The following is a 24,593-nucleotide window of genomic DNA, read 5'->3' as shown; positions in this document are numbered from 1 at the left end:
GGCAGAATAACTTTTATTAAATAACTTTTTAATAACTTTGTTTTTTGACAAACACCAGGCTAGTGTGGTGATTAAAATTGTATTAATTCAAGTTCAAAACAGTGTTGCCATCCTAAAGCCTGTTTTATACTTCTGCGTCGAACTCACGCCGTAGCTACGCCGTAGGCTGTGTGTAGCGCGCGTACCCTCCGGCGTACCCTGATGTGCACCTCTCCAAAAATGTAACAACGCGTCAATTCTACGCGGACGCAATCGCTGTGATTGGTCTGCTAGAACCCCTCCCTCGGGTATCACACGCTCCCTCTGCATGTGTAATTGCGCGTCAACGCGGACAACGACGCAGAAGTATAAACGAAAACCAACGCGTTGCCTACAGCGTAGTGGCTCCGGCGTAGGTCCGACGCAGAAGTATAAATCAGCCTTAACAGGTTTAACAAAAAGTCTGAAACAAAACTCTGAACATTTAAATAAACACGTTTCAAACAGATTACAGTGCAAAATAACTATAAAGAAGAAGGTCCCATTAAGTTAATGTTAGTTAATGCATTAAGTAAGGGATAATGTACATCCAGCTGGTTGTTATCGCAGAATAAACCCTGACAGGGTGATCAGGTGATCATTGCATCACACTAAAGGGGTTTATTCTGCGATAACAAATGGTTGGATGTATACATTATCCCGCTTATTAAATGGCTACTTGCCACATAAGTAAATAATTAGACACTGAACATTGACTTGCGTTGAAATATTCTATTAGGTCTTTAAACGCAAAGCTTCCACGAAGAAAGCAGTTGCTAGCAATCGGCAGGTTCAAACTATATAACTCAAATACTGATTTGAAATGAAACTGTTTTGTTTTAAAATCTTACCTTTTTGTTATCTTATAATCCATTATAGTTTACAAAATGGCAGCAGCAGCGTTTGTATGAAACAACAGAGCGAGTTCGCCATACCGGATGACATAATTAACTGTACACAACATTTTTATTTGAGTTTTAATATTTTATTAGCTCACCAATTGCAAAACAAAACTGATAACTAACTTGCCATCAGTTTTTAATCAGCTGTTATCGGGGAATAACATACCACAGGATGGTGCGATTGACCAACCAGAATCAAGTATTCCACAGAGCCGTATAATAACTAATTATTCTTTGTTAACGTTAGTTAAAGGGTTAGTTCACCCAAAACTTAAAACAAATCTGTCATCATTTACTCACCCTCAAGTTGTTCCAAACCCATAAGACTTTTGTACATCTTCGGAACACAAATGAAAGATATTTTTAATGGAATCTGGGTGATTTGTCCTTCCATTGATAGCTAGGCAATTTCCACTTTGAAGCTTCAAAAAGTTAATAAAGAGATCGTAAATCTAATCCATATGAATTGAGTGGTTTAGTCCAAATTTTCTGAAGAGACACGATCACTTTATTATGAACAGCACTTTTAAAAAGTGCACTTTGTAATTATATCAAACTAAAGTTAATTTCGAACATTTTAAATCATTATTATGTAATAAAAAAATATCATATTTTAAAGTTCACTTTTGAAATGTTGACTAACAGACTACAGACAAGTATTGATTATAATTTTAACTGTACTGTGTTATTCAATATTACATTTAAAGTTTATATTTTAAATGTACAAAATTACAACGTCATCATTACAAATGTATGATTAAGATATATGATTAAATATTAAAGTATATTTTAGTTTACCATAAGTGCTTGTCAGAACATCTGACAGTATTTAACCATATTTACATTTCACAATTATGAAATTAAATATAAAGATTTATTTAAGTCCTACTTAAGTGGGTCAAACAATACTCTAAAGTTTAGCTAATTGTATTTAATATAAATGTAAACTATATAACTATATATAAAACATTTAATTGAATTGCATGTCTCAAAACATTACATTCAGTTGACACTTAAGTATGTTCTTTGAAAGTATTTTATTTCTGTAATAAGTAATCTTTTTAAACGTATGCTAAAGTGTACTCTTTTTCACAAGGGGAATCAACAGGAAAAGGAACAGAGTAATACGTAACAGACATCAGAGAGGAGAGGAGACTGGTGATGTAAAGGTGAGAGGTCAAAGGTTAGATCCTAACCTGTGTTATGGATGGCATGAGTCCAGAGCAGCTGTGCGATATCGTGGGTCCAGATTCCTCTTTCCTGCACGCTGGAAGCCTGGAGAGTGAGACAGTCCCTGGTGCGAGACACCTGTCTCACCCACACCTCAAACCTAAGTCCGTCTTCCCCGACGCTCTGAGTCAGACCCATCTCACCCGTCTGAAGAAACACAGTTAGTGTGACGTTCTAAGATCAAATGTGTGTGTATATGCAATGACCTGAAGAAATATCAGGTCAAAAATATAAGTTTAAGAAGTATATAAGAAGTGAGTTTTACTGTTCAGACTTCCAACATTAGGAATATTTATACACACTAAAAAAAGATGTAACTTATTACAGAATTAACATACTTTAAAAGAATATACTTAAAGGGATAGTTCACCCAAAAATGAAAATTAGCCCATGATTTTCTCACCATGAAGCCATCCTAGGTGTATATGACCTCAGATCTTTGAATCTCGTTCATCAAAATGAACGCGTCTTTTTTTGAGTCATTTCGTTCATTTCAGCAGAATGTATTTAAAATGTAACATGTTAGCCAAATTCCCCAAACACATCAAATATTGATCACATATAGATTAAGAAAAAAAATTGCAATGCAAGGAAAAGGCCAAATTATGAGAAACAAAACCGATGAATTAACTTATCTTGGTCTTCAGGCTATGCAGTCTCTTAGTTTACCTCACCTCCCGATCTAAGCCGTTCGTTCATTCCGTGACATTCTCATAAACTGAGCTATGCAGTCTTTAGTACCGGATATAGAATTGATTAGTTCACGTTTCGAGTCTATCGACTTCGGGTTCGAGTCATTCGTTCATCACGTGACAGTCCCATATAGGCTGAATTATGCAGTCGGTACCGGAAAGAGAAATTATTAGTTCATCGTTTGAGTCTTCGGGTTCGAGTCATTCGTTCATCATGTGACAAAAGAACGAAAGACTCAGAAGAATCAGACCCGAAGACTCAAGAGGTGAACTAATCATTTCTCTTTCCGGTACTGACAGCAGAGCCTATGGGACTGACAGGAAGAATGAAAGACTCGGACCCGAACCCGAAGACTCGAGAGATGAACTACCGTAATCATTTCTCTTTCCGGTACTGACAGCATAGCCTCTACGTAACTGTCATGAAAAACGAAAGACTCGGACCCGAATCTGAAGACTCAGGAACTCTCATTCCTGCGTAATAATCAAGGAACTGTGCTGCCGTACCATGGGTGCAGGCGCAATGATATTACAAACTTAGTGCCGGTCACGTTGGAAGTTATCGAGCTGGGGACTATTTTCAGGCACTGCCTAATATCATTGCGCCTGCTGGTACGGCTGCACAGTTCCTTGATTATTACGCAGCAATGATAGTATAGTTCCTAGTCATATTGGCCCAGAAAATCGCAACTTTTCATTTTCTGTCGGTCTTAGTACACAATGTAACTACAGAAGAGTCAAGTTTTAAATAGGAAATATATCGAAACTCTTTGGTCATTTTTTTGAGAGAGATGCTAACGGTCTAATCAGAGTCAATGATCTATGCTAAGCTATGCTAAAAGTGCTACCGCCAGACCCGGAGATCAGCTGAATGGATTCGAAAACGGTAAAACTCAACTGTTTAACTCTAGGGGAGTTGGAAAATGAGCCTATTTCCAACAAAAGTGGAGTGTTCCTTTAAGAATGCCTTTATTAACCCACCGGAGCCGTGTAGAGTATTTTTATCATGGATGGATGCACTTTTTTGGGTTAAAATTTTCTCCAGCCATTCACTCCCAGTGTAAAGCTTGGAAGACCCAGGACATGTTTTAATATAACTCTGAGTGCATTCATCTGAAAGAAGAATGTCATATACACAAAGGATGGCTTCAGGGTGAGTAAATCATGAGCTAATTTTCATTTTTGGGTAAACTAACCCTTTAAGTGTTAAATTAATGTAATGTTTTCGGAGACTTAATTGCATGTTAAATGCAATTAGCTAACCTCTAGATTGCCTTTTGACCCATTTAAGTAGGACTTAAGTACATCTTTCTGTGTAATTTCATAATTATAAAAATGGTTTGTTTACTGCTGAATGTACTAACAAGCATTTATGTTGAACTAAAATGTATTTTAATGTAATTTCCATTGAAACTTGAATGTCATGTTTTCTAACATATTAGTAATTGCACATTTGTAATAATGAAGTTGCAATTTAGTATATTAGTAACACACTAAAGTAAAAAATATAATCAATACTTTACATATGCAGTAGTATGTTAGTCAACACATCTGATTAAGTGTACTTTTATTACCGTAGTGTGATGTTCTTTAAAGCAAAATAAAATATTATAAAAACGATTTAAAATGTCAAATTAAAAGTTTTACTGTAAAAGTACATTATTACAAATCTCTTTTACAAAGTGGGTTAAAAAATATATTACTGAAAGTATACTCTTTTTAAGTACACTTAAGTGGCCTTTTATTTAATGAATCTAATATTATTTGAAAGTACATATTATTAAATATACTTTGAAAACTACAAATGCACATTCACTACAATTCGCCTTTGGCTAAGCCACGCCCTAGAATGTAGATTGACCAATCACAGCGCAGCCAAGAACGAGCTTCCACAGAGGGTCCGACACTTTTTCACGGCGCTCCATTGACTTCAACACAGGCGGCTCATATTTTTGGTCTCGGCAGGCTATTACGTCGTCATTTTATAAAAAATATGGTTAAACGTTGTGCCTGGGGCATTTGTAACACAGATATGCGTTTCCCAGAGAGGTTGGAGGGGGGTGTCCGTTTTTTCCCCTTCCCAAAACCGAAGTTAAATACTGACAAGTGTCGTCTTTGGATTAAACTGTGTGGACGTCCTCAGTCAGCGAAACCCCTCAATGATCAACAAGCTCACTTTTGTGCTCTAAGATACATTTACTGTAACGTTAGCTTTTAACCTTACTGTGAAGTTATACTAGACCGTTTTATGCTGGTTTAGGTTATGATTTCGGTTCTCTGCCCTAATTTTTGATGCGCTAGCACACGCTGCTAATAAATAAAACTTTATACTCGCGTAGTCCGTTTGCTTTGTAAATAATAACGATTATTATAGAAGTGAATAGAGACCTACCCAGCTTTGCATGAACAGTGTTTCTCCAGATATTGTTAGTCACAGCCTCCGTCTCGATTAGGATATGCTGTGGTTCATTTTTTGACTGTGACCGTTATGCTTTTGCCTCTGGATGCCTTGTTGTCGCTTGTGTTTCTCCGGTATGTCTTGAATATAGCCTTCGAACGCACACTGCAGCCCCTTTAGCCTACTTCTATCGGACACTTTATTTGCTGCTTTATAAAAGTTTGATAAAATTTCAGCAGGAAGAGCCGTCACAGCATAAGCCATGTTGATACCAAACCAGAGCCCAGTTGAAGTTGTCGGAGGTAGCAACAGTAACTAAGGGGGGCGGGGCTTAGCTAAAGGTGAATTAAAACACTTGTTTGTTTTTTTTTACGAGAGTCAGTGCCACATAAACAACTCACCTTTAATGAGGTTGTGTGAAATGTATCGCCTCATATGGTTGTAATTTTTTTGAAAATTGCAGGCAGTATACTGTGCAGTACACTAGTATACACCCCCACCCCCCACAGCATGTGTGTGTGTGTACCTTAATGCTGTGTTTGAAACTGTACACACTGCTTCCCGGGTTGGGTGTTTTGTGTTTGGTGAAGATGACGTAGTTCTGATAGAGGAAGACATTTCTGATTCCAGTCTTTTTTCTTCTGCCTCCACCGCACACACACAGCTCACCCTGACGCACCAGCTCTCCACGCTCCGCCACGGGTATCTGAAACACACACGCGTTGGATTTTCATGTTTTATGGGGACATTGTAACTGTATATTCTATCCCCTAACCATAAACATCACAGAAAACGTACTTAGTTTTTACATTTACAAAAAAATATCACTTAGTATGATTTATAAGCACAGCAGAGGATCATCTCCTTGTTGTTGTGTGATTTGATGTGATTTTGATCAGGAGATTCTGTACTCTTTCAGGAGATACCTAATAGCGCCCCCTACTTATATAACAATGAAAACATGGAAATTTCTGTCATTGGCGGGGAAGCATAGTCTCATAAATGATGGTAATTTCTGTCAATGGCGGGGACAGAGTTCATGAAAAGGGTCATGAAACCACATTTTTGAGATGTTAACAGATATGTACGTGTTGCACATTATTAAAGCAGATGTTATTCATCACACTGTCCAAACACTTTATCCAAAGACATTTTCAGTGCTTTCAATGTATAAATCCTTGCCAGAATATGTGTTGGAAATCAAAAATCTGTTATCTTGGTGTTATTGGCAGCAATTTGAGCTACATGGAACAGTGTTATTATCGTTTTTATTAATATCTTGAAGCCTATATATATATATATATATATATATATATAGATAGATAGATAGATAGATAGATAGATAGATAGATAGATAGATAGATAGATAGATAGATAGATAGATAGATAGATAGATAGATAGATAGATAGATAGATAGAAAAGCACTATATTTTGAAGAATGATCCAATTGATTTTGTCCAAGTGATGAAGATACTGTAAAAGTAATGAGCTTAATTTCATAATTTCAGACCAGCAGGTCTGATGTTAAAGTGACCCTATTATGGTTTTTCGAATATTACCTTTATTGCAGTGTGTAATATAGCTGTTTGTGAATGTAAACATTAATTATTTCTGCTTTTCCACTGGTATGACTCGGCTCAACACGGCACGGCTAGACTCGCTTTGCTTTTCCTCTGCAATTTAGTATCGTTCAAAGTGGGTGGGATTATAGACTGATCGTTATAGATGCTGAAAAACGTTTTCATTCCTGGTCGCCCCAACCAGCTCTCGCTGGATCCGCGCCTCAGCTACCAATGAGAGGAACGACTGCACCTCGTCTACTGACCACGAATCAGTCATTCATTATTTTTGTATTTTTTTCAAGCAAGTCATTAAAAAAAATTGCGAACAAATTATATTGAGGTGGTTGTTGCGGTCTATTAAATCTAGCGGGTTTGGGTTTTCGTGTTGCAAATCCAATGACGCTGATAGTGACGATTATCTCTGACCAATCAGTGATCTGCAGTGTTTACACGTCACATTTAAGTATCAGTACAGCACGCATGGAATCTCAACAGAGGTGGTACTATTACTGAACCATACCATGCAGTGGAAAAGTGCCAAACTTTTGAAAGTGCACGATAAATAAAGTTATTGTCTTTAGAATTAGTCAACTCTGAACCACCTAAACAAGTCGTCTGTCGAGTCCGCCTGCGCTACGGTTCAACAACACTAGACAAAACATTTGCATAATGACTGCCCATGTTGTACATTGTCCGCCCGCGAACAACTTGACCCGCCCTCAAACACGTAACTTTACTGATTACTGCTTCACAAATCTCAAAGTTCTGGATGTTCAAAATATGTAGTTTTGTGTTTAATATTTTATCAGTTTCCGGCTAACTCACATTATTACTGTCTTACTGAAATAGTTCTGCTAAGCAGCTGTGGGGCACTATTACCTAAAACTGTCTATTAATGCAAATTGTCTTTCGTTCTTACTACTTTGAGTAAAGATAAAGGAAGATTTGCTGTGCAAACTTTAATGTCACATCAGTCATTCACGTTAGTGTTCGGCTAACGTATACCGTTATTACCGGTAATATAAAGTTCCAGCATGTGCACCGCAGTAAATTAGAAATATACACATCAGTTTGTTGATGGACAGACACTTAATGCTGATGCTGATGGTGAGGAATTACAGTTGAAACATCTCTTAATAGAGGTTTGGCTTGAAAATCGACATCATCAGTGTGTACAATCGCTGAGGACTTGGTAAACCAATCGTAACAGACTAGGCCATCTGGCCAATCAGAGCAGAGTAGGCTCTCGGAGAGGGGGGATTTAGAGAGACAGATTCATCCGACGAGTCGTTTGAGAACCATTGAAAAATGGTGTGATGTGCAATGCATATTATGAGAAAATGAAAGTGTTTCTCCATCTTTGATGCATGTAAACCTATTGTAGAAGACCTCCAAAACCTTTAAAATAGCATAATAGGGGCACTTTAAAATGTTAGTATGTTAGCATGTATAAGTTATAATATTATGTTGTTGTTGTGATCTGTCGTGCTTTAAACTGCATCAAGCTGCTCTCTTTTGACCATCAGGAGGCAGCACTGCAGTGGAAATGCTCACTGTGACTACACAAAGACATACTGTAGACTCAGACATGAATGAATGTGTTATTCTCTTACTAGACACCCCGTGATGAGATCACTGGCTCGCAGATCTGCTCCGTGCCGCTGGGCGTGTTTTAGGATGGAGAGGGCGGAGTCTGAAGTGGGATTAAGACCGCCCAGTTCCTCTAGTGTCTGGCAGTACTGCTCCAGTCTCTGAATGGGAGTGCAGAGACACTGAGGAAATGGAGGAGCGGGAACAAGAGAGGAAGACAGCTTTGACTGGAGAGAGATAGAGAGAGAGAGAGAGAGACAGAGATCCGGCTGATTAATTTAACAATGTTTTATTTTTATGGCACAGACATCAAAAACACTGTTGCCACCCTGTGGGCAAAGACAGTAGTGCAACATGAACTATTCTATAATATGTTGAGCCAAGTATGGATAGGTTAGACTAATGATTCAGAGTCATCCAGTACATTAAGCAGTATGCTTTAACAATATTTAAAAATATAATATAAGTAATTATGAAATTATATATATATATAGATGTGATTAAGTCCTATTTAAGTGGGTCAAAATGCACTCTAAACTTCAGCTAACTGCATTTCATATAAATTTGAACTATACAAAGGTTTCATTTAATTGCAATTAACATGCATTTAAGTGCCTGAGAACATTACATTTAGTTCACACTTAAGTATATATTCTTTTAAAGTGTAGTTTTCCCATAATGACACTTTTTGATAAAGAGATAAGTATGTATGATTAAGTGTACTTCTGTTTCACAAGGGCAGGGCATAAACTGGCATCCCATTACTTTTTTAAAGCACTAGAGGCACAAACATCATGTTTTTGTAAGAAAAACTATTAGATATGTGGGAAAAGCATAGCACAAAAAGAAGGTATTGTAGAACACATTCAGGCACTATTTTATATTCTATTGGCGGAATGTGCCATTTGGACATAGCTAAACCTCTGCTGCATGTCTTGGCATATTAATCAATTAAAGTATGTTATATCCTTGTTGGTTTCTCACCCTGAAGAAGTCAGCAGCCTGACTGATGAGCAGAGCATCCGGCTCAGGTCTCATACGGATGTAGTGGGAATATAGAAAGAACTGATCCTTCTGTGGAGCAGAGAGTGTCCAGCATGAGTATTCATATTAATACATGCCAACATTTCATTATTCATAACATTCTTGGGACCGTTAAGTTAACCTTGTACTGGGGTGTTTCTTCAACTTTTATTGCCCAGGGGCTGCTTATATATATATATATATATATATATATATATATATATATATATATATGAAACTTCTTGTTATATGGAGGCCACATTAAAACTTTCTTTTCCCCCTTTGCTATTTTGTTTTTTTAGCCTTCTTAATATAACCGTTGTAATATAAAAATGAGAAAATCCAAATATTACATCATTAGCATTCATTTATGAGCAAATTGCATCAATTATTGCAAAAATAACGACTGTTCCTCAGTTGTGGCATTATTTACAACAACATATTTGACTAATAAGGTTAACTAAAGATACTGTATTTAGTTACTAATAAAACAAAAGTGTCAGTGAAGAGCATGAGATGAAAAATGAGACGTGACGTGTGAAGGAAATAAATATTGTAATAAAGAGATCATCTTGTCTCAGAACACTTGGAATAAACCACTGGAGTTAATTGTATTATTTTTACTAGGGCTGACTTCTAATAGTCGAGGATTCGACGATTCGATTCGGAGAGGTCTGATTCGACTATGAACCTCATAGTCGAATACATGGGCGTCAGTTTGGTTTGAAATGTGCTGGGGACAGAGACGCATTCGCATTTTCAGAAGGGCTGGGTACAATTTTATTTATTTTTTCGCTTTCGCGCAGGTCGTTTTGAAAGACGATGTCCTGTAGCTTACTAATGTAAATAAATAAAAATGTATTCAAAAATCTGCTTCACATTTTCAGCAGGGCTGCGGAGCGGCTGTGGGTTGACTCCACACGGTTCTCATGTGCGTTAAAAAGCTTTACGTGGTTTAATGTACCTAAACAACGATTACCAAATTTCCCTCTCATATTGCTCCTCATAACCACTGAAAATGGTAAAAAAAAATCGAACCCGGAGTCCAATTATTATGGACGTTATCTGATATTAAGCGTTTCTGCTTCACATTTTCAGCAGGGCTGCGGAGCGGCTGTGAGTTGACTCCACGCGGTTCTCATGTGCGTTAAAAAGCTTTACGTGGTTTAATGTAGCCTACCTAAACAACGATCACCAAATTTCTCTCTCATATTGCTCCTCATGTTTATGAAATGTTATGATATATGTGTGATATGTGTTTTTTAGCTCTTTTGTTTGAAATGGAAAAAATCTAGCTGCTATCTAAAAAAAAAAGGTTCGACTATCAGTCGACTATGGCAAAATCTAACGAATCAGATTCGACTATGAAAATCCTTAGTCGAAAACAGCCCTAATTCTTACACTACCTTTATGCTGTTGTTTTTTACTTAAAAGTTTGGACATCATTGCCTATTTGTAATGTCCTGTTTAGGACATCCTTCCATTGTTCCGAATTAATTGCGCACCTGTTCTGTTCAGTTCATTAACACTCCTTGTGTATAGGCCCTATGCACAGCTTCACTACTTCCTGAACTTGTGCAGGCTCCTTTGTTTCCTGTCTGCCAGGATTGGCCAAACTGATTAATCCAGGTGTGTCTGACCAACAACAATAATCAGACACACCTGGATTAATCAGTTTGGCCAATCCTGGCAGACAGGAAACAAAGGAGCCTGCACAAGTTCAGGAAGTAGTGCAGCTGTGCATATGGCCTATATAAAGGCCCCCTGAAATCAACATTTACGTTTTTTAGCTTTTAGTTTTTATGAATAAGCTGGTGTGTTCCAAAAAAATGACAAAATTCCCATTTAGGAGATATAAGCATTCAAAACTTAGTCTCTCACTTCCGCTAAAATGGATCACGGATTTTTATGACATCCCTGTGAACTTCAGCTTCTCATCACATCTTCTGTCCATGCTCTCTAGAATATAATGCCTCCCGCCCCCTATGCTATAAATACCACCAGACCAAAGCGACCGGTGACACATCACGGAGCAATATGGGTTGGAGATGTGTGTCCGGTTGCTAAAAACGCTTTTTATTAGTTTTATTCCGTTTTCCAACTGTATGTTGGTTAAGAATGAAATGGCTAGAATTTATTCACACCTCTACTATTGAATCCAACTTATCATCAGCGCTCGGATTCGCTTCCATGGTGCTGTCAAGTACGACTTGCCGTCTGTGAGGTAAACTAAACGCTATTGGCTATTTGAAAAGGGGGAGGAGCCATTCAATATGTCCTGCCTTAGCTTAATTTTACATCAACTTCAAATTAAGTCAATGCATCATACAAAGCTGCGCGTTCCAAGGCACTTCAGTGGGCCTTTAAGATCTAAGTTTCCTCAGTTCATTGTTCCATGTCGTCTTTGTATTTCTTGATTGTTTTGCCAAATTATGCAAGTCTTAAAAAATGTAATGCTATGTATCAGGAAGTGCTACCAATGCTATATAAGATTAAGGTGAGGCTTGGGATAGTGGTTTAGTATTTAGTACACAGTTTGCACTGATTAACATGACCAATAAAATCTTTAGAATCAGCTATGGGTGGGGTTTACGCTTAACTTATTTGGGAAAAAAACTTTCTATACGTTCTATATAGTATGAATGTGTGTAGTATGTAATCCGGACATACTACATTCACCCTGTTGTCACTATCACGTGACCTACCAGCATCAGTTGCGTCGATTTTCTGTAAATTACAAATCCTCTCCCGTGGCCTCATGGGATTGTAAAGTTTCTATTGTATGCACTATTCTGAATCCTGCCGCAAGTAGCAAGTCATCCGGGTAATTTAAATTAGTACATACTATTCTTGTCACATTTTGTTTCCCCCCTACTATATAGTAGGAAAGTATGTGATTTTGGATACAGCCACTGTACACACTAGTAAGATGTTACTCACGTATTTACTAAAACAATCGGTCTGCTGTAGTGTCTGGGAGAGAGCGCCCTCCATGGCTGGGAGGAGTAACTGCGAATGGAAGGCAGAGAGGCTCTTCCAGTTACTGAAGAGTGACTCTGTCTTTCCTCTCAGTGTAGATGGGACATCTGAAGACTCTAGAAGAGGCAAGTAGTTTTCCTCCACACCTTTAAGAACAGCAACATACTGCCTCTCTGTGCTGACCAGCCGACACCACTGTAAATAGAGCTTGCTGTGATAGAGAGAGACAAAAAGTGAGGAAAAGATGTCATTAAAAGAATCTTACCCACAAAATGGTTTAAACAAGATTTCTTCATGAAAATCTATTATGATCTTGTAATGCCTTATTTGTCATTGATCTTATCCCTGTTGTTTTAAAAAAATAGATACTCCCTTTGTGTTGCAGTCAAATTGACAATTAGTTTCCATGCAAATTTGCCAAAAATGTACACTATTAAATGTTTAGTTTTAGTTTAGTTTAGTTCCTTTATTGTCCACAAGTGGAAATTTGTCTTTGGCTTCACTATACACCACACACAAGGACCCCAACACAACATAATATACATAAAAAATATAAAACAATTAAAACAATAACATTCCCATATGTACATATGCAATCTATGCATACATATCCACCTCTACGTATATTCATATCTTAACATTTACACTAAAGATCAATGTAAAAAGAAAAACCTCGATTGCAGCTTGTCAGAGACGAAAAAATGAAATGCGGAAACTTTATAATTTCCATCTATTTCTATCTTGTACTTTGTGTCATTTGCCCCTGCCTTTTTATGTCTGGTTCTCAAACCCTTGTGAGGGTAAAATGGGTTTCTCACACCAATAGTATCCTTTCGGGGGGGTTTTCCTTTGAAGCTCAAATAGATAAAGAAACAGCAAATTTTCTAAGGATGATTCAGAAGACAAGTCAGAATTTCAAGTAAACTTTGACTTTTACATTTCATAAGTTCTCATGTATTTCATATTTTAGTGTTTGACGAGTTACAATAAAGGTTATTTGGTTTTAATGGGGGTTATTTTGTAACCAAAATTGATATAGCCTTTACAAAACACATCTATGTGTCAAGACTTTGCATGCACATTCATGACCCTAAATGACAAAGTCACAAAAATTCAAGAAATAACTAGTTTAAACAGTGTTTCAATCAGTCTGAAAAGTCAAACGCAATAGGATGGTACATTATATCTGGCGAGGTGTGTGGCCACAAACACAAAATTATAACACAAAGTGAACTCATACAGTATATGGGGTTGCTAATGCATTGCTATACAGTTGCCAGTGTGAAGCTAGGCAGGTTCTAGTGTGTTCTTAGTGGTTGCTAGGGAGTTACTAGAGTGCTGGAATGAGTTCTTGGTGGCTGCTAGGGTGCTCTGGGAGGTCCCCAGGCTATTGCTAGATGGTTCCTAGGGGAGATGGGAATTTTAAATAGCTGCTAGATTGCTCTGTGTAGATCCAAGGGCATTGTTATGTGGTTGTTTGGGGAAACAGTTCTGAAGAGAAACCTGCCACAAACACACCTTTGTGCAGTCGCTCCTGCTCTCTCCACCCCTGTCTCTCTTTCAGTGCGGCTGAGAAGCACATGTTGGCGCGTGAAGCCAGTATGATCCGCCACTTCTTTACTGCTAACCTCCACTCCTCTTATGAGCACTCCTCCTCCTCCAGTAGGATCCCTCCATCCTGGAACCGCTGCTGTCACTCCCGCCGTAAGGATGGGATCTGTCAGAGCCCGACGGCCCAGCCAGGATAGCGGAGAAGACTGGCCCGATGTGGACTCAGCAGGTTTAGACACGGCGGCTGAACGACGTGGGGCCAGCAGAGCCTGAAGGTCAAAACTGGGATGGCGCTTGCGAGGGGGTTTGGGAGGGCGTGGTGCATCTGTGGGCTACAGCAGGACAATTGCAATTAATTATTTGTTTTAACATAAAATCTCAAAAAAAAAAAAAAAAAAAACACAAACCAAATTGGCACTAGCTACAAATAAAATGCAAGTAATAACTGGCAAACTTTTGTATGACTTGCACCATAACACATGGTTTAAATCTGCATGTCCTAACTATATGTATTGATGTTATGTAGGGTTGCTATGCAGTTGCAAGGGTGTTGCTAAGCAGTTTCTGGTGTGTTGCTCAGCAGTTTCTAGTGTGTTCTTCTTCGTTGTACCCAGGGAGTTGCTGTGATATTTTTTGGGTGTTCTAAAAGGTTGTATGGTGTTTTGGGGGGATCCCAGAGCATTGGTGTACAGTTGCTTGGGTATTGCTATGCAGTTGTTAGGGGGTTCTTGGTGTTTGCAAGAGTACAAGAGTATTGCTATATGATTTTAACTGTGTTCTAAATGGTTCCCAGAATGTTTCTATGTGGTTGCTAGGGTGGTGCTATATGGTTGTTATGGTTTTCTGGATGGTTCCCAGGTTTAGTTATGTGGTTGCAAGGGAGTTGCTATGCAGTTTATAGGGTGTTGCTAAGCAGTTTCTAGATGGTTGCTAGGGTGCTGCTAGGTGGGTGTTAGGGTGCTCCACAGAGTTGCTAAATAGGTACTAGGCCATTGCTTTGCAGTTTCTAGGGTGTTGCTAGGCAGTTTCTAGTGTATTCTTGGTGGTTACTAGGGAGCTGCTTGATAGTTGCTAGGGTGTTTATATATAGCTGCTAAAGCGTTGCTGTGCAGTTTGCTAGTGAGTTTCTAGTGAGTTGCAATGCAACTGCCAGGGAATTTCTGATGGTTGCTAGAGTGTTATGGGTGAATCCCAGGGCATTGGTATCCAGTTGCTAGGGTGTTGGTATGCAGTTGTTAGGGGTCCTGGTGGTTGATACAGTGTTGCTGGAGGTTGTTAGAGCATTATGGATGGTTCCCAGGGTGTTGCTATGTAGTTGATAGGGTGTTGTTAAGTGGTTGGTGGTTGCTATGAAGTTTCTATATAGCTGTTAGGGGGTGTTGCTTGGTGTTTTTTCTGGATGGTTTTCTCAGTTCACCTTTCATTGACAGGAGTAGCAATAGACGTATTATTTTGGATGTTCATTATTTTGGATGTTGAACACGACTGCAACTCTGTCATTCTAAAACACTAACATTTTTTTTGGCTGGGTGCAGCAGATTTTGCAGAAACTTTCCCCCTCCTGGATTCACCCCATCTTTCTTCTTCTCCTCTCCAATCTTGAGTGTTGAGCAGTTTTGTGGCCGGAAGAGAGACGCCAGTGAACCCCAGGACTGCATGCCCCCCTCTCCTCCAGGGCACCAGTCCGGCTCGATTTCCCCCTCTAAATCCCCCAAACTGGAGGTGCTGGGGGCAGGAGTCCTCCCTCGTCCCCCGGAGTCCTGTTCCTGACCCTGGGCTGTAGACAAACCTCTTTCCGCCTGCAGGATTCGGCTCTTAAACTGAGCCAGTGTTTTTTGATAGCGCTCCAGAGTCTGAGACCAGAGGTCCAACAAAGCCCCTCCGCCCAGTTCCAGTGCAAGAGCACGAGCATCCTGGAAACGTGATGGAGGGATAGGAGGAAGAGAGGAGAGAGGAGAGGACGAGGAAGAGGAAGGAGAGGAGGACGACACCACATCACACCACTGAGATGCCTGCAGGGGAGGAATGGAGATGTAGTCATGATTACTGGCAAAAGTGTGTGTATGTAGGAAAGGAATGTAGAAAGCCAAAAATTTATTATATATTGCAGCAATGGTATACAGTGGGATCCAAACAATTGAGAGCACCTAAGTAAATGCTTTAACACTGCAAATTAATTATAATAATAATTTCCTTAAGGTCACACTAACTAAATTTCGGTGATATTTTGTGGCCAAAAAAGGTCCATTGTCAATAATGTTTCACCCTCACTGATTGCGCAGATTCCTATTGAAATACCTGGATTTTGCCCACGAAATTTCATAGAGCAATGATAAATGTGACCGCACTTTTTTTTTTACTAATTAACTAACATAATTTACTGTGAGATGAATTTTAAAAGTCTTGAATTTAAGTTAGCATGAAACAGAAATTGCAAGTGTCTAAATTACTTAATTAATTGGTTCAACTGTCATTTAAAAAAAAAAAAAAAAATTATGTGGCATTGCAAAAAAGAGTCAGTTATGACATTTTGATTAAAGATTCAAGTTAAATGGATGAATTGCATATAAGAAGAGCTGGAACATGCATTCATTTTTTGCATTGCCTACAGTGAGTTTATTTTCCTTACCCAATTGGCAGACAGTTAATAGTTTAATATTGTTTCCTGTTTAGATTAATATGACATCCCTGTGTGTGTATTAGTTTGTGCTTTACCTCAGTAAGTGTAGACAGTAGTCGTTGTGTGTTGTCCAGCTGTGTCCAGCAGTCTGACAGAAGGTGAGACATGTCTCGCACTCTTTCCCTTATTGGAGGGAGTTTGTCCAGCACGGTTCTGAGACCAGACCAATCCAGCTCAGACCAGCTCTCCACCTCTGCCAGCAACACCAGAGTCTCACTGTGAAGCTCCTAAACACACACAAATGCAAACCTAGCTGATCGTTTTTTTTAAGCTGCACATGTGCGGAATAGACTAGATCAAATAACAAATGTGTGAAAATGAGAAGCATCTCTCAGATCATATATGAAAGTCTATTTCAGTTGTAGTTATCAAACACACTGACCATAGCAGTGTCTCTGAAGCTCTTAAACTTGTGCTGTTTGAGTGACAGTCTGCTGAGAGACAGAGGAGGGTGTTTATAGTCCTCTAGCTGCTCCTGTATGTGCTCTATGTCTCTCTCACACTAGAGCAAACACACACACACACACACACACACACACACACACACACACAGAGAGAAGGAAACAAGATGTCGATGTCATTTGTAATGAAATACATGTATTAGAACTGCAAAATTATGAGAAAACTTGTAATTGTTGTTGTTTTTTCCATTAAGAAAGGAATAGTTCATAAAAAAATACATTTCTGTCATTATTTACGCTCATGTCCTCACACCCTCTTGTTGAATTACTTTGTTTCATTGTTCCAATAAACACAAAAGGAGAAATTTACAATTTATAATTTAATATTATAAATATTAGATGAAAATGTTTAACTTGCATCGCCTTGGCAACTACCTGAAATAAAAAAGTTGAAGTACTAAAATTAATACATCTAAAAAATACATTTAATCTAAATAAAAAAAAATAAAAAAAAATTTAAATTACAGAAACTTTAAAGAATGTATATTATTTAAAGTTCTCATTCAAAAGGGTGAGAGGATATTTTCAGTGAAAAAACAACAACAGCCATTTCAGACTGTGCATAAAAAATATAGTGCATGCATCTTTTATGGTGCTTTTCATTTTCATGTCAACTTTTCCTTCCTATAATTTATATCATCAGTCCATGCCATTTTCTCTATGAATACATCCAAAACAAGCCGTTTCTGAATGACTTCATTGCTGTTATACAAGGTATTGCATTAGTCATTCAAAACACACTACCTAAATGCTCAGCATTGTTCTCCTAAAAGCTTAAAAAACAAAACAGTTATTCAAAGCAAGTGAGTGACACGATGTGTCAAAACTGGAAAGCTCCCATTATAATCAACAAAGCTGCAAGTTTACACAGTTTCACGTGACTGTCAGTTCAGCGTGAGTTCATTGTTCTGGACTCTCTCGAACGTTCCCATTATAATCAGCAATGTCTACGCTGCATAATAATTCAACTCCGGGCCTTGAGTTACAATTATTTGAGTTACAAATAATTCAACTCTGAGAGTTAAGGTACAATCCTCATCAAACACAGTTTATGGTGTATGCAAAATATTTTATATTTTAATTCATTAAATTTTTTTTTTTATTGTGTATATTTTCTTCATGATTTCTAGCCATTGCTATGTATTCATCTAATCATCATTAATCATTATATTCCTTATGATTATTATTTTACATGTTATTATTTATTTTACCATTTACATATATTCTACCATATACTGTTCATCCTGTTCATCCTACCAACAGGTTCATCCTGTTGACCGGGGTATGTTTTTCATCAAAATGCAAGATCTGCAATATTCTCTTAAAGTTTAAAGGTGTTAAACAATTGCTTTAAGTTATGGTGGACCTAATAAGACCAGCATCATTAAATGGTTGCAAGAGAAGTACAAAGAAAGAACTTCAGTAGGTACTTTCCCTTCCTGTTATGTAGTTATAGCATATAAAATGTTTAGTTTCAGAGGACTCAGGGCTTCTTATTCTGCTTCTTCTTCCTCTCCTTGCATTCTGCAAATATCTTACTTCTTTTGGGCTTTTCTTTTCTCTGATCTTCACAAACTTCATCTGTTAGAGACAATACTTTGGATATTAATGCTTAGATTTATTTTTCTATCTTATCTTGAAACTTATTTGCTATTAAAATTTTTATATTTAATTAATAAAATTCCTTATTAAAATTTGATCTCTGACATAATCATTGCTCGTCTGCCTGGATCTCACTGCATCAGTTTAACAAGCTATTAAAGGTGAACTATGCAGTTTTTTTTTTACCTTAACTGAACAGGTTCGGAGTCATTGGAATGGTTATATTACTTTGTTTCGGGTTGAATGGTGGTCGTCTCGCACCCCCTATCGCCTGTGAGCGGAAAAACCACCCTGGCAACTTTGGGCTGGCGGGCCGGCACGTCACAAAGTATCACGTGATATAAGGTCTCACGATGTAACGAATTGCTTTACAACTAAAAATATCTGCTAAAATTATGTCTATTAGTTATTGCGCTGATTATTGCCCCGAATGAAGAAGACGCTGTAAAGAATGTCTCGTCTGCTTTGATGTCGTTGATCTACTAGCCTCTTGTATCTAAGAGTCGCCAACGAGTTTTTCGACACTGTTGTCAAATATCTATTCCGAAGCTGTAGGGGGAGCTCTATAGAGAAACCTGCGAGCAAAAAGCGAGAATACAGCGAAGAAATTCCCGAAACTGCATAGCCCTGCTTTAAAGGTCTTCGGGATAACTTGAAAAATGGAAGCAGGTGTAATATACGTATGTCTTTCTGTCTGATTGTCTTCTATCTAAAATAATTCCTAACTACTACCTGATTAATATTCAGTTGACAAATCTTCTCTTTATCCGGTACACATACCGTACCTTGTCCAGTTTATCCACAAGTGTAGCCAGTCTCCCCAGTGATTCGAGGTCACGACCCCTCTGATTGGACACACGCACCAGCCGGTGAAGCGCATCATCCACACTGTCATATAGGTTAGAGGTCACTGCTAATGCAGCCCTAAAAGCAAAAAGCAGAAATACGTCAGCAACATTCCAGATTTTACACAAACAACTTTAAATGTCCACTACAGATTAAATTTAAAGGAACACTCCGACTTTTTGGGACTTTAGCCTATTCACCTCATCCCCCCAGAGTTAGATAAGTCCATACATACCTTTTTCATCTCCGTGCGTGCTATAAGTCTGTAGCACGCTCTCCGTGCGCGCTATTCTAAAGGTGACTATACAAATCACAACATGTAAAAAGGAAAATGTTTGCGTTATTTTGTCACTTATTTGGATTAGTATGCTAGCTGCAACCATTTACATCCAGTCTTTGTGCTAAGCTAGGCTAGCGGTGGGTGCGTCAAACAGACTCATAGCACGCACGGAGATGAAAAAGGTATGTATGGACTTATCTAACTCTGGGGGATACGGTGAATAGGCTAAAGTTCCAAAAAGTCGGAGTGTTCCTTTAAGTGAAACTAAGTAAAATGTGAACTAATTTTACACAATATTAAAATGTATTCTTTATCTATTCTATACATACTTGCAGTCTGGTGATTTCTGTGCCAACCCTGATGTCCAATTGGCCAGACCTGCCAGCCAAGCCCCACCCCTCTGCTGCAGCTCTGTCAGCCGCTGGTCAGTGAGAATGCTTGTCATTAACTGTTTGTGTTTGTCAGCGCTGCAGGGAACATTCTAAAGGTGAATAGAATTAGTTATTAGAAACAGTCTAATAACTAATATGTCCGTATCTGCATAGTTGTTGCATAACAAACAATTAAGTATTGAAATACATTATAGACAGCAAATCATATTGCCATCAAATGCTGCTTAACCTTAATACTGTCAGGTAGTGGTTCTGTGTCCATAGACTGCAGTGCGTCTCCCAGCAGGTTGAGGGCGCACTCACAGCACTCAGTCAACTGCTCCAAACTCTGTGTAGAGCATTAGGAAGAGCATGTTAATCTACTGCAGATGTTGCGTCAGGCTTGTGGTAATTCTTAAAACGTTTAGATTTACGTTTATTTGTGCTTTTTAAGAGTATAACTTAACTTAAAGATTCTAAATATATTTATCCGAAGTGCTAAGTTTACACAAACACACACACGCACCCACACACACACGTCCATTAAAACTTTTTTTGTTGTTTTTATGTAAATGGACAGGTTACATAAAAGTGCATACGTTACGGTCTCTATTTTTCCTGCATATTTGCTCTTGTAGTATTTTTACCATTACTTTCTTTGTGTGTTGGACCAGGGTTGAAGCTAAACTCTGCAGAGCTGTGGCCCTCCTGAGTTTTGCAACCCTGATATACAGTATTAAGAAATTAATCAACTATTAATTTCCTTGAAGCACTATGTACTTATACACATAAGTACTCAAATCAGTCTGTGTTTTTGTGTCTTTTAGTGTATTTTCTTTTCAGAAAACACCAGTAGGCTACTGTATTTTAACCTTTAATGCTACCAAATACTATATCAGGTAAGTGCTAATGTTACCTAGATAGTTTATCCTAGCCTGAAAAAGTCACCAAAAGATTTCTGTGACTCCTATTTCCACGTAACTTCTCTGGTGGTGAATCTTGCCACAGGAGTATGGTTAGTAGTGCAGTAGTATTTTTTAAATTAAGTATATCACATTCATTATATAAACTATGACTTCAGATTTTATGGTCTTGAAAGGTTTATAAGGTGCTATGCACTTTCTATCAGTCATGTGTAGCAGTCCGTAGCCTACTAGTATTTATAAACATTAGAAACAAAGTCGTATCTACAAGACACCAGGTTGATACAGTGGGCACTTTTAAGAAGAACTAACACTGGATTTGTCAAAGTTTGTCAGATACCTGGCGCAAAATTCTTGAAATACATTAATTTGTTAAAGACTTTTAGTAGCAAGTAAACTAGACATCCACTAGCTGGATAGTCAGAATAAGCTGTAATGTGAACCGTGCCAAATATCTGGCTATGTAAGACAACTTGCCAAGTAATTTCTTACCAGTCTGAAAGTGAGCCAGTCATCATGTGAGTGGTTAAAGTCTCCACCCATTTCTCTGGGTAACTGCTGCTTGTCCACAAACTGCTGAAGGATGCCTGTACCTCGTACTGAATGCACCTGAGAGAGTAAAATAGATAATGAGTTTTATTATCTACTCAAATGCTTGAGCGCTAGACTAAACATTAATCTTTCCCACAGGAACTGAACGAACTCCCTGGGGATGTGGAGGAGCCGAAAGAAGAAAAAAGTGCTGCCAACTGTTGTAACTACGGAATCTTTGCTTTCTATGTCTGAGATGGTATCTGTGACACACATATAATACAATCTAATGTTTGAGGTGCTGATGGATTTCACATTTTGGATGTAGCCTTCCTTGCTCCTCAATCTGTCTTATGTTTGTCACATAGTTGTTGATCACAACAAGTGATTAGAAAGATCCTTCCCTACCATTTCCTATTTTGTGTTAGCCCAAATTGATTGATACAAATTGAACTCAGTGTATAAACATGAACCTCTATTCCATCCAGACCCGGTTGGGTCAATTCTTCTTGTTCCTCGGTTAGGATAAGAATCGAGTCAAGGCCTGTTGCTGTCTGTTCCTGTTAAACACAAGCCGACACAAACACACAGGAAAAAAATTTAGAATCAATATAAAGTGCCAGCTGGATCAAAAACAGTCAGTGCACTGACTCACCTTGAAGAGCTTCAGTGCAGAAAGACAGAGTTCAGACGGGGCAGACTTTCTGCTGTCCACTATAACAGTAAGACCCTTCTCTTTGGCCATTGGTCTGTTATTTAAAAAAAGCACAGCATAGTACGCACATTAGCCAAGCACAGTAAAAGGTCATGAGATAGTGCCCTCCAGTCTAAAATTCAGTGAAGCACCGGGCATTTACCAAAACCCTGGCCAACTCTAACTCTAACTTTAGCTCACTCAATATGAATGTTTTTCAAAAGAAACCAATGCATGTGATATGTGTTATTATGACAGTTGTGATGGTCTCTGTCAAATGGGTTAAATAACATACCTGGTGATGGTGTAATAGCAGGACAACACTTTGATCATTTCATCTGTGTTCCAACCATCCTCTGGGAGATGACTTTCTGTGAAAGCCAATGCTCGTCCCAGTCGATCCATAGTACCTACATAAGAAATCACTTAATGTTAAGGGAAAAGCAAATATTTTGTAACCACTAAGCAAGAAGATTTACCTGTTAATTTTAGCTTTCCTGACTGCAGAAGATTGAAATCTAAGTCTCTAAGATGAGGAGGGGGAGATTTGGACTCCAAGTGAGCAGTAGATTCAGATAATCCCATCTCTTTTTGGTAATGGTCAGGAAAGGATGTGTCAGACTGGCTTTCTGCAATACATTTTGAATTTAAACAGATTGAGTATGGAGTAAGCCAGTGGTTCCCAAACTTTTTCTGCCACACCCCCTTTTTGTAGAGAAAATTATTTTCAAGCCCCCACATCCTTGTCACCTTTTTCCTTTGTGTAGGAGCACGTCAGAAAAAGAACAGGACATCAGTTCACTGTCTGGAATTTGTTGTGTCATATCAGCTGTATCCAGTAGACAGCATCACTGATTATAATAGGTTCTAGACACGTTGTTTGGTATTTGTGAATATGAAGTAGATTCAGCATCTGATTTACATTTATCTGGCACTAGCAGTCCTTTCACAAACTTGTCCATGCTTAGTGCATAAGTATAACCAAGCATCATTCATTATATTTTTACAAGCCTCCCTGCAATACTCAATACAACGATAACACTGTTTAAACTGTCAAAATTTACTATTAAACTACTATTTTTGGTTTAATTATTTACTTATGTGGCAAGTAGCCCAATAATAAGTGAGATAATTATGCAGTGGGGTCTTGTATCACCCTGAAGAGGTTTCTTTTGCATACAGTAACAATCTACTGACTGTACACTTTCCCTTAGCCTTGCCAAGCCCTCTTTTAATTACCCCTAGGGGTCGTGCCCCCCAGTCTGGAAACCACTGGATTAGGCAATGATTTACTTTCTCATTGTGAGGTCACTGATAAGCATTAACTGTGCTGATCAGAACATACCTCCATCTTTGGCCTTTGACTTTGCATCGGTTTCTGCATCAGTGGCTGGTACACAGACTTTGCAATCTTTGGAAAGCTGAGGAGTGTCCTCTGATTGGCTAGAATGGCTGATTGGGTGGATGGTTTTGCTCTGGGTCTTTGAGATGACTTGGTCACCCTTGCCTTTATGTTGGACACGGCCATTGGATTTGCCCTTCCCTTTGCCTCCTTTGGCTTTCCTTTTCCTCCTGTAGGAAAGCAAATGTATGTGTTTTAGTGATTAAACAGATTATGTATGGTTATAGTGGTATGGTATCGCTTGTACAGACAGTGGTGGGCACAGCAAGATGGTGCAAACAAAAATATTTGAAGCATTACTGGAATTTCATATTTGGGACTATAAATGTCTACATGACCATACCTGGGTGCTCTGAATCCACCAGTTTTTACTTCTTTTCCTCTGGGACAAACAAAGTTATCTGACTTTCCAGCACGCTTTTCTCCCATGGTACTCATAGTACCTGATGGTGGCAGAATTGTATCTGCTTTCTCATCACTGGTATTGTCTGAATGTCTGGTTCTGCTTTGCGCACAACCTGTTAAATCAGATGCATTTTTCAGGGAACAATCTTGGAGGGATGTTGTACTTGTCCTAGATTGTCCAGATTGCTTGTTTATGCCTTCTGTTTCCTCATAAACAGCCAACGGGATAGTGCCATTATCTGCAGCATCGGAGGGATTTGTTACTGTTGCAAGCTCATGTCTACTGTTTAAAGTGCTGTCCAATATGTTATCATCACAGCCACAGTGTGATCTTTGACTGTGGTCCTGTTGTCCTTCTCCAAGACTCTCTGCGTTGTTCTTTGCCACATCACTTGCATCTATGGAACGTCGCCTGCTTGAACCCCTTTTTCTCTGACACTCTACCCAGGGCA

General features: G+C 38.5%; 1 protein-coding gene across 1 annotated transcript in view; it reads right to left on the bottom strand.

The window, feature by feature from the left end:
• The window catches only part of arhgef40 (Rho guanine nucleotide exchange factor (GEF) 40), a 44,668-nt gene that overhangs the window by 5,744 nt on the left and 14,331 nt on the right, over window positions 1-24,593 (bottom strand). The window contains 19 exon segments of the mRNA XM_079592235.1: window positions 2,117-2,297; window positions 5,767-5,946; window positions 8,417-8,620; window positions 9,378-9,467; window positions 12,357-12,606; window positions 13,914-14,278; window positions 15,461-15,958; window positions 16,662-16,853; window positions 17,009-17,128; window positions 19,475-19,613; window positions 20,145-20,296; window positions 20,437-20,535; window positions 21,602-21,718; window positions 22,114-22,200; window positions 22,296-22,389; window positions 22,630-22,744; window positions 22,814-22,963; window positions 23,680-23,906; window positions 24,080-24,589. Of these exon segments, the coding sequence (XP_079448361.1) occupies window positions 2,117-2,297; window positions 5,767-5,946; window positions 8,417-8,620; window positions 9,378-9,467; window positions 12,357-12,606; window positions 13,914-14,278; window positions 15,461-15,958; window positions 16,662-16,853; window positions 17,009-17,128; window positions 19,475-19,613; window positions 20,145-20,296; window positions 20,437-20,535; window positions 21,602-21,718; window positions 22,114-22,200; window positions 22,296-22,389; window positions 22,630-22,744; window positions 22,814-22,963; window positions 23,680-23,906; window positions 24,080-24,589 (3,770 nt within the window).

The sequence above is a fragment of the Phoxinus phoxinus genome, assembly GCF_949152265.1.
Source record: "Phoxinus phoxinus genome assembly, chromosome: 2".
Lineage (NCBI taxonomy): Eukaryota > Metazoa > Chordata > Actinopteri > Cypriniformes > Leuciscidae > Phoxinus > Phoxinus phoxinus.
Note: the sequence above shows the minus strand (reverse complement) of the source record. Positions and strands in the feature narration are given on the sequence as shown.